This window comes from Notolepis coatsorum (genome assembly GCF_963971535.1).
Source record: "Notolepis coatsorum genome assembly, chromosome: 14".
Taxonomy (NCBI): Eukaryota; Metazoa; Chordata; class Actinopteri; order Aulopiformes; family Paralepididae; genus Notolepis; species Notolepis coatsorum.
This window is the reverse complement of record NC_140178.1, coordinates 47,807,958-47,818,473: the sequence shown is the minus strand read 5'-3', so window position 1 is coordinate 47,818,473 and position 10,516 is coordinate 47,807,958. Positions and strand designations below refer to the sequence as shown.

General features: G+C 43.9%; 1 protein-coding gene across 1 annotated transcript in view; it reads right to left on the bottom strand.

Annotated features, from left to right (window-relative positions):
* Window positions 1-654: 654 nt before the first annotated feature.
* LOC311239764 (cytoplasmic dynein 1 heavy chain 1-like) overlaps window positions 655-10,516 on the bottom strand; it is a 218,548-nt gene continuing 208,686 nt past the window's right edge. The window contains exons 75-78 of the mRNA XM_084328191.1: window positions 7,965-8,107; window positions 7,549-7,717; window positions 2,014-2,138; window positions 655-1,159 (exon numbers count right to left, since the gene is read on the bottom strand). Coding sequence (XP_084184317.1) covers window positions 1,031-1,159; window positions 2,014-2,138; window positions 7,549-7,717; window positions 7,965-8,107 — 566 coding nt within the window. The 3' untranslated portion in view covers window positions 655-1,030. The remainder of the gene's footprint in view (window positions 1,160-2,013; window positions 2,139-7,548; window positions 7,718-7,964; window positions 8,108-10,516) is intronic.

The following is a 10,516-nucleotide window of genomic DNA, read 5'->3' as shown; positions in this document are numbered from 1 at the left end:
CCCTCGCATTATAATGAGCTGGACAGGTGTGTGTGTGGTAACGTGAACGCGATATCTGCCATGCGAGACTAGGCGAGCAGGCTGTCGTCAAATCTGAAGTGTCCAACGTTCTGACTCCTCCCCCGGCTGCACTCGTCTACTTTCGAGGCGAGCCGAAATCAATCTCGAACACGCCTAATGGTTTAGTTTTGCTAGGGGGTACACGGTGATTGGCCCAAACAGCGTTGGGTGTGTGGCCTAAACCAGGTAGGACGGCACTATTTCTGACAGAAAGCGAGGGAGGCTTATCCCTTGTGTCTAATAATAATAATAATACATGCATCCACACATAACAGAGCATTCAGTAATGGGTATATGAAAGACAATTACATTTACAGCTGGGGACATTTAAATGCTTTGGAATGAATTGTAATTAAATGTTGAATGAAAAGCATGGATTATTATGATTTAAGTGAAGTATTGTTAGAAATAAATGTCACTCCTCACTTGAAGTCTCCCCTGCAGTCAAGAATATAAAAAAAAACATTTCAGAGGGCACACTATAATTTTCAAAATACCTTTGGTTCGGTTCCAACAACATGACATTGTTGCACAAGAGGTTAGAGTTCAGTCTACACACCCTGATTTACACACACAACCAGGAGAGCACATTAATATAGTTTACTTATCCATTTTATTCCAACAGGCTTAATAGCATTATAAAAACATGCAGATTATTTCATAAAACCCTTTTCTTCACCTTCATTAATTCTCTCTCATCCATCTCATGTTCTGCACCTTCATTAATGCTCTCTCTCATCCATCTCATGTTCTTCCACAAACCAACTGACAACATTCCTCAGACCTTCCAAGACACTTTCCCCCAAAAACGCAATACGAATGGATGCAAGTAGATAATAGTTCCATGATGGTGAAAACACGTGTCAGATTTGGGAGACAATGCAAACTACTTAATATACGGACAATGCCAAGTTTACATGGCGATGAATACAAGTGATTAGTATAGTTTTTCTTTTTAAACAAGACTCGTCTACTCTGTGCACAGTACGGCCACTCCGCGCTCGTAGAAGCTGTGTGGCTCCTCTTTGGTGGCGATGTCGAAGTCCACGGTGAAGATGAGGACTGAGCGGGTGAAGTTCAGGTAGACGGGCAGAGTCACCTGTCAGGAGGAGAATACACGCATCAGGTCAGTCATTTCTGGGTCACAGTTTAAGAAATACTGTTGTGCTGGGAGGCTCGTTTAGATCCAGGTGCATCTCATGGAAACAAGAAGAAAAATCACTTCCCCACTAGTTCCAGCTAACATCTATATTTGTGGCAGTGTGCGGACGGCTAGTAATGTTTTGGGATAGGAATGCCAAAACAAAACATTGCTGCCAAACATATACCTTGTATTGTATAGTTTATTTTTTTTTTATCAACTTTTTCTCCCATTTAAAATTTTTCTCCCATCCCAATTTCGTATGGTCCAATTCCCCCCTCCCCTGTCTTGAACGTTGTTAGACTATGCCTCCCACAGGCCGGCTGCAATGTGGACGAAGCCTTACATTACGTGTCCCCTTCGGTACTCGAGGAGGCAGCCGTCGCATCTTTTCACCTGCACAGCGCAATCTCTCAGCGTCGGGGGTCTGCGTGGGAGGGACACGCCGCCCCCGTTGCTTCTTGATTCTACTGCGCAGGCGCACCAACCGACCTGTAGGAGTCGCTGCGCCACTTAGCCGCCCGTATTGTATAGTTTTGTATAGATAAAATATACGTTGTTGTGTACTATGTTTACAAATCTACTACGGTTGAGGAGCCGGGAAAAACAAGCATCTCACGTTTTTCTGAATGTATGTACATTTAAAAAAAGAAAAAAAGCTGTGACAATAAAATAATCTGTATCTGAAAAGCAGAGAGCTGAATTTAAGGGCTTCACCGGATGCCTCAAACTGGCTCGACAATATGACAAGCATCACCAAGGTATGAATGTTAAGGGTATATATTTGAGATAAGCGTTTTCAGTTGTCTTACCATGTGTTTGATCTCGGTGTTAGCCTGTTTGTTCCAGCGGAGCTGCGTGAGAGGCAGCTCAGTGGAGATGGTTGTGGACAGAGACAGCTTGTTGTTGGTGCAGGTGGCTCCTTGCAGCTTCAGGCCTGCAACAAGCAGCATGAGGAGTTAACATCAGGACAACAACAACAACAAGCAGCATGAGGAGTTAACACTTTGTGCCCATCCTTATGCCCAGTCTTGCCAGTGCTGTAACCCTATGGAGATGTTTACCTTCTTTGCAGGGCTATAACTTTTTAAATATTATAGCTATATCGACATTACTATGGCCCATTCAACATCGGGTATCTATCGTTCCGGATGTGGGAACGTTATATTTTTTCATTCATACATTGTTGTGTTAATACCGTCGAGAATATAAGTATGTTTTTTTGTATTTTTTTTGTATTTAATTTTTTTATTATTTTTTAAACAAACATATAAACAAACATGGCAACACACGATAAGATATACAAGCATTATTAACAGTGCACATCCAATGAAATCACCATATAGTTAAATGTCTTATATAGGATATACCCCCAATACCTGCTATCTAATACCCTACACACATATGCTCTAGCTCGTACCCCCCTCCCGGACCCCCCATTGGATAATCCATCCATTATCCCTCGCTCCTAACCAGACACTACCATTATGTGCTAGCTTTTATTTTCTCCACCACTTCTAACCACATTGTCATTTTGGATTCATTGAGACCCAAAATTCTTGCTGTAGATATTTCTTGATAAATCACATCGAGATATGTAATAATCCAGACCTTTCGGCAAATTATTTCCGGTTGGAACCATCGTGATGCTATCAGCTTTTTAGCCACTGTGATACCCGATAAAACCAATCTCTTTAGCTGTGGATGTACTGCACACTCAAAAACATCATTCAGCAGTAATACAGAGGGGTGTACAGGTATATTCAGAGTTAAGAGATTTGATAATTGCTGGGTCACCTCTTTCCAGAATATCTTAACTGGTGGGCAGTCCCAGTACATGTGCATAAATGTCCCCTCGTCCCCATTTGTACATAAGGAGCATTTGGAGTCTTGTTTAAGACCCATTTTTTTCAGTCTTATAGGAGTCAAGTATGTCCTGTGAATATAGTTAAGATTTATTTGTTGATGGTCCGGGTTCCTTGATGTAAATCGAACATTTGCCCAGGCTTCTTGCCAATCAAAATCACTTTCCAGGTCTGGTATATCCCTCCTCCAGACGGAGTATAGGTGGAGGGTTTCATACGAGGACGTTAGTAATTGATGATAAAAATCTGAAACAAAACCTAAATATAAGTATGTTTTATCATGCGTGAAGGAAAGGGGGGGGGGGGGGGTCGTTTATAATTCCTTGATCGTCAGTAACGGCTTTATTTAGTATGGGTTGATATGTTGATCAGATGGATTGCCGTGAAATGAATAAACAATCGGGCTGAAAATAACGTTATATTCCTCTTACCGTTCGCCGATGAGACTGGAGGAAAAATATTCAAATTATTTGACGTCGATCCGCTAGATCCATTTCCCGTTTGTATGACGCAATAAACGCCAAAATCATATTGATTATTGCATTTCGAAAGCGATCCCATGCACTCGAGTGTGTATCTAGACCCACGTTACAAGATATTACTGCCGGAGGTATTTCCTCGATGCACAGAGCGCCACTTCCGGTTTGGCTTGGAGTGTAACTCGCCCGACATCCACCGGGCGGCGGTATTGAGGCGTTGCAATATCAGACAGGGTCCAGCTGCAGTCCCGGAGGGAGGCTGGATGAATTATGAATGTCATGGCGAAAAAATGAAATATTGATCCCATTCTGGCGCACAACACATGGCGGGCAATAACGAGTATACTCATTTCTGGCGTCCAATGTGTTAACATCAGGACAACAACAACACCCCCTACATCCCACCCCACACTTTGTGCATCATGTGTGAGGGATACATTTTACTGCATTAACCCTTTCACTACCACACTACAGACGGTTGTGGTAGTTAACTCATTCAGCGCCAGGGATTAGCCTGGTCCTGTTCTAGCTATGCCATGCTTTAAAGATAGAAGTGCGTCACCTTGTTTGTAGAGCTATATCTATATTCTATATTATAGCTATGGAGACAATAGTATAGTCATTTGACAGTGACTTTCTTCCGTTGAACATTCAAAAAAGAGAATTTTTTCATGCATACGTTCACGCGCTATCCCGTGGTGAATATAAGTATAGTTTAGGAATGATCCGGGATAATTCCTGAAAAGCTGGTTTATAGGGCGCTACATGTATTCTACTATAAGCGTTGGTGTTTCTTGCCTGGACACGCTACTATTTCCAAATCAAATGTATATAATAGGTATTATGTTTCATCATGCATGAAAGGGGGGGGGGGGGGTAATTTTTGTATGCTTTGATGGCCAGTAGCGGCTTTCTTGTTGAACACTAGACGCTGAAATTGATGTCAGATAGTCCTTACCTTTGGTCGGGGGTATTCCAAAAAGAATATTCCAATGTCTGATCGCGATTTCCAGTATTGGTGTCCATCTGGTCCCGGACATAATTTGGCACAATTTATGGATCGAGTGTGCCAGATGCGTTTCGAAGTGGTCTGATGAAGCGACTTACTCGGCTCCGTCTAAATTTAGCGCCCAGAGGGAACAGGGTTTACTGCACTCTGGATACTGCCACCTAGCCGGATCTGGCCGGTACTGCACCCTCAGGGTCCCAGTATGCCTTTTAACGGCAACATACAGGTCCGTGACATTGAATAGAATATTAAAATCGGAAAAAATAAAAACTGACCAAATAACGAGTTCACTCCTTGTTGGCGTTCATGGCGCCCAATAACGAGTAAACTTGTTGTTGGCGGGGAATGGGTTAAAGGGTTAACCTTATGTAGTGTGGTAGTGAAAGGGTTAAACTAATTGACCCATCTCAAACCCCCCTGCCCTCTTGTCCATTGGAGGATCAAGAAAAGAGGGCGGGCCTGAGGTATATTTAGAGGCACGTTTTTTTTATCACAATCCCCCCCTGCCTACAGTAACCCTTCATCCCTGCCTACAGTAACCCTTCATCCCTGCTACAGCAACCCTTCATCCCTGCATACAGTAACTCTTCATCCCTGCCTACAGCAACTCTTCATCCCTGCCTACAGCAACTCTTCATCCCTGCTACAGCAACCCTTCATCCCTGCCTACAGCAACTCTTCATCCCTGCCTACAGTAACTCTTCATCCCTGCCTACAGTAATCCTTCATCCCTGCCTACAGCAACTCTTCATCCCTGCCTACAGCAACTCTTCATCCCTGTCTACAGCAACTCTTCATCCCTGCCTACAGCAACTCTTCATCCCTGCCTACAGCAACTCTTCATCCCTGCCTACAGCAACCCTTCATCCCTGCTACAGCAACCCTTCATCCCTGCATACAGTAACCCTTCATCCCTGCCTACAGTAACCCTTCATTCCTGCCTACAGCAACCCTTCACCCCTGCCTACAGCAACCCTTCATCCCTGCCTACAGTAACTCTTCATCCCTGCTACAGCAACTCTTCATCCCTGCCTACAGCAACTCTTCATCCCTGCCTACAGCAACCCTTCATCCCTGCCTACAGTAACTCTTCATCCCTGCCTACAGTAACCCTTCATCCCTGCCTACAGCAACCCTTCATCCCTGCCTACAGCAACCTTTCATCCCTGCCTACAGCAACTCTTCATCCCTGCTACAGCAACCCTTCATCCCTGCCTACAGTAACTCTTCATCCCTGCCTACAGCAACCCTTCATCCCTGCCTACAGTAACTGTAACTGAGGGGTACAATTCCCTGACTGTATTGATAAGTATGGTATCATTAAACCACTACCGCTTTATGTACTTTAACTACTGGCCATACAGTACACGATATCTAAATATGATGAACACTTTCCCACCATGAAACCAGGTCCACACAAAGGTAATAATCAAATATTTAATATATAGCAAAAGGTACATATAATATTCACCATTACATTTATGATTTGAATGCACTTGTAAGGCAAATGAGTACTCGTAGGCAAATCAACGCTGAATGTCCAATCTCTGGTTACGCAGGAAGCAAGTATACAACCTGGCTCTTAGGGAATTATAACGATGGCACACTTAATGATTATAGCTGGATATACTGTAAGGGTCCTCCCGATCGTAAGCCGGTAGGGGGGGTAGGAGAGCCGTCGGCCGTATCCCGTCTGGTCAACGATGTCTAGGGAGACTTCACGTACAGAAGACAGTGCAGTAGAATCTTGATCCACAGATGAATACACCTTGGCTCTCTTGTAGGCTGTAGCTGTAGCTGTAGCTCCACAGTGAAGAAGAAGCGAGGCGGCCTCAGTCTGGTCTGAGCGCCGTCTCACCTCAACTCCTTTCGGGGTAAATCCAACACTCACCGGTGTTGGCGATTATCCGCTCCACAAATCAAAGTACCAAAGCAAATATATATTCCATGCCGCATAGGGCTCAGCAGTCGTCGGGTAGGTAATCCAATGTACAGGTCCACTCGGTCCTCGCCTAGAACTCCTCGGATGAAAGCACCACGTGTGGTCTGCCCAACCTGGTTAAGACTCTAGATAACACGAGGAAGCGATGGGGGTGCTGCTCACTTTAGAACTCTAACCGCACGATGCACCATACATAATAGACTACTATTACTTAGTAGAAATACGGTGACAAACTCTGACAATTCAGCTATTAATTCGCACGAGGTCTCAATGCTATTCTAAGGCCAAACAGGCCATACTACACCGCACGCGGTATCGTGGGGTGAGGCTTCACGTTCTGTTACTAGAAGGGTAAAAGACTAAGGGATAAGAGGACTTCTACATTTCTTGCGCCATATTTATATGCACGGTGAACAAAATAGTGCCACTCTCTTTTCGGTAGCCGTATTCCTGCGCAGAGCCGGGGCTAGTAGGGACATGTTTCGTCGGTACCATTGAACTTGGCTCCAAGGGGCTTGTCCCTGGCGCCAGGTCCTTGTCCAATAAGAGAATGAACTATTATGGGCTATAGTAGACTAAAGGAATATTCCGTGTATATGTACAAGGAATATACAAGGGATATCAAACGATATACAAATACTATTCAATATATATCCATAAATAAATAAATATATATATTCGGTTTAATCTGATCCTTCACAACAGTAACTCTTCATCCCTCCCTACAGTAACTCTTCATCCCTGCCTACAGTAACTCTTCATCCCTGCATACAGCAACCCTTCATCCCTGCATACAGCAACTCTTCATCCCTGCCTACAGTAACTCTTCATCCCTGCCTACAGCAACCCTTCATCCCTGCCTACAGCAACCCTTCATCCCTGCCTACAGTAACCTGTCATCCCTGCCTACAGCAACCCTTCATCCCTGCCTACAGTAACTCTTCATCCCTGCATACAGCAACCCTTCATCCCTGCATACAGCAACCCTTCATCCCTGCCTACAGCAGACAACCCTTCATCCCTGCATACAGCAGACAAGCCGCCCGTCTGACCTTTGATCCCAAAGCTGCAGGCGTCCAGCGAGGCTCCCTGGGCGCTGGTGACGCTGACGTCCAGACAGAGCTCCTCCAGAGACCAGCTGTTGACCTGGGCCACATACTGCCGGGTGGCCGTGATGTAGGCCTCTGGCACGAACAGGTTCCCCAGGCACACGTGGATGTTCTGGAGAGGAGAGGTGAGTGAATCAAAACCAATAGAAACCTGAGAAGATGGTGCCGTGTCCCAGAGCATGTCGAAGTGTCCTTGAGCAAGACACTTAACCCCTAACTGCTCCCGATGAGCAGGTTGAATACCTTGCATGGTCGCCTCGTCGGTGAGTGAATGGGTGAATGTGAGGAACAACATTGTAGCGCTTTTGATAAAAAGCTGCTATGGATCTTTCCATTTTAGACCAAAGGGCTTACTGTACCTTGAGCTCTTTGGCACCCCCACTGGCCGCTCCCTGGGAGATCTGCTGCAGCTGCTGGATTCTCTCACTGAAGTCGATCACCCACTGGACGACGGTCATGGAGGCAGGGACAGTGTAGCGACACCAGCTGCTAGGGAGAATACCTGGGGAGGAGGACCGAGATCAACACCAGGTCAACATATACAGTACAGTCTACATCATATACAGTACAGTCTACAACACATACAGTACAGTCTACACCAACATACAGTACAGTCTACATCATATACAGTAGTCTACACAACATATACAGTAGTCTACACCAACATATACAGTAGTCTACACCAACATATACAGTACAGTCTACATCATATACAGTACAGTCTACAACATATACAGTAGTCTACAACACATACAGTACAGTCTACATCATATACAGTACAGTCTACACCAACATACAGTACAGTCTACATCATATACAGTAGTCTACAACATATACAGTAGTCTACATCATATACAGTGCAGTCTACACCAACATAATACAGTACAGTCTACAACATATATAGTACAGTCTACAACATATACAGTACAGTCTACAACATATACAGTACAGTCTACAACATATACAGTACAGTCTACACCATATACAGTACAGTCTACACCAACATACAGTACAGTCTACATCATATACAGTACAGTCTACAACATATACAGTACAGTCTACAACATATACAGTACAGTCTACATCATATACAGTACAGCAGTGTTTCCGCTGAAAAAAATATTCAACAGCGGTGCTGTGCTGCGCGCACGCTGCCGAAATCCATATTTGTGTGTGCGCACGTGCCGCCGGAATCCATATTAGCGCACGCTGCCGGAGAAATAAATTTAAAACTACCTTAGAATTGTTCGAGATAGGTTATTCATGTTCATGGAGTCATGTGCGTGTGAATTTGCTAGGATGTTTTTGGCACTAGAAGTGCTCTGGAGGCCCAGGTAGCTGCATATTTGTACACTGCAAAAAAATAAATCTTATCAAGTGAAAATATCTTGTATTTGGTACAATAAGTCCAATATTGAGTAGAATTATCTTATTCCACAGATAATTTTGCTTATTTCTTTCTTGATTGGTCAATTTAATCTTGTTTTAAGAAAATGTTAATCTTGTTTTTCTTAAAACAAGATTAAATTGACCAAAATCAGAAAAAATGCTAAATTATCTGCAGTGGGATAAGATAATTCAAGATAATTCTACTCAATATAGACTTATTGTACCAAATACAAGATATGTTCACTTGATAAGATAATTTTTTTTGCAGTGTAGTTGTAATCAAAGTAAATGTCAAGATTAACACTTTCAGTGCCGTACACGTAGATCTACGGTTCTGTCGTCCGATCGTTGAGTGCCGGAAACGTAGATCTACGTTTCTGTCACGGTATTTCTTTTATTATCTATATCCATTCATAATTCAGCAGGGCACCTTGTGCATACTGTTCCGAGTGTGTCTAAGCTGGCAGACGGTATTATACCGCTCTCTAACGCCTTCGGCCAGTAATGGAAATGGGTTTGTTTATTTTCTATACCGAGCTGCGGCGTGGGGGTGGGTCCTAAACACTCCGGCAAAACACACGCTTATAGGGATGGCTTGGACAACTGACCCCGCCCGCCCGTTGAAGAGCAATGCCCAATAACGTCGGAGGCACGATCGCTGTGGATAACTGGAATGGTGATGAGATTATTGGATTCTTTTTTTTTCATTACTTCAGAGACCAGGTAAGGACACTATATATGAAAGCTTACGTTGATCTGATATTTATTTCTACTGCGATTGAAGCTATATGTGTTTATGTGTCTGGCTGTTCTGCCGTTGGGATGCAGGAGGGGGGGGGGGGAAGGGCGCGCCGGTCTAAACCACATTGCATGCGTGCACCACAAAGGATAATAGTGATGATCTAGCGTTGATTTCAGGAAGATCCGATAATCAGGCGAAAAATTACAACGCGTTTATACACAAAAACACTGTCTTTTCCCTGGAATTGCTCGGAAGCGGCCGGACTATGTTCATATTAAAAAACGGTATCAAACGGAAATGTACGGATGAAGAAATAATCAGTTTTTTGCACGTTGACCAGAAGTAGCTCAATGAGACTCGAGGGCGTTATTAGACCCATATCGATACTATAAAATATAGGTTTAGTTCTACAAACTACAACTATGTTTACATGGGGTTAATGGGCGGCACGGAAGTGGTCACTTCCCGGAAGGGGCGTGGCACTCAATGTGTTAATGACATGCCTCAACACTTGTACACTATTTGTATTGAACATAGATATAGATGATTTAATAAATAATATAAATACTAACATACCAACATACACAAATCATAACACTACAACAGCACTTTACACCTAAGAAGTCTCAGTGGCATAGGCTACATTTTGCCTTACGAGAATTTCATTTTCCTGGGCTTTTGAAAGAAAAGCTCCAGGGCTCTTTGGTAGGGGAATTCACCTGTAGGGGGCCCATTGATGCTGAGACGCATACAAGCGGCCAGATGGTCTCCCTGCAGCCT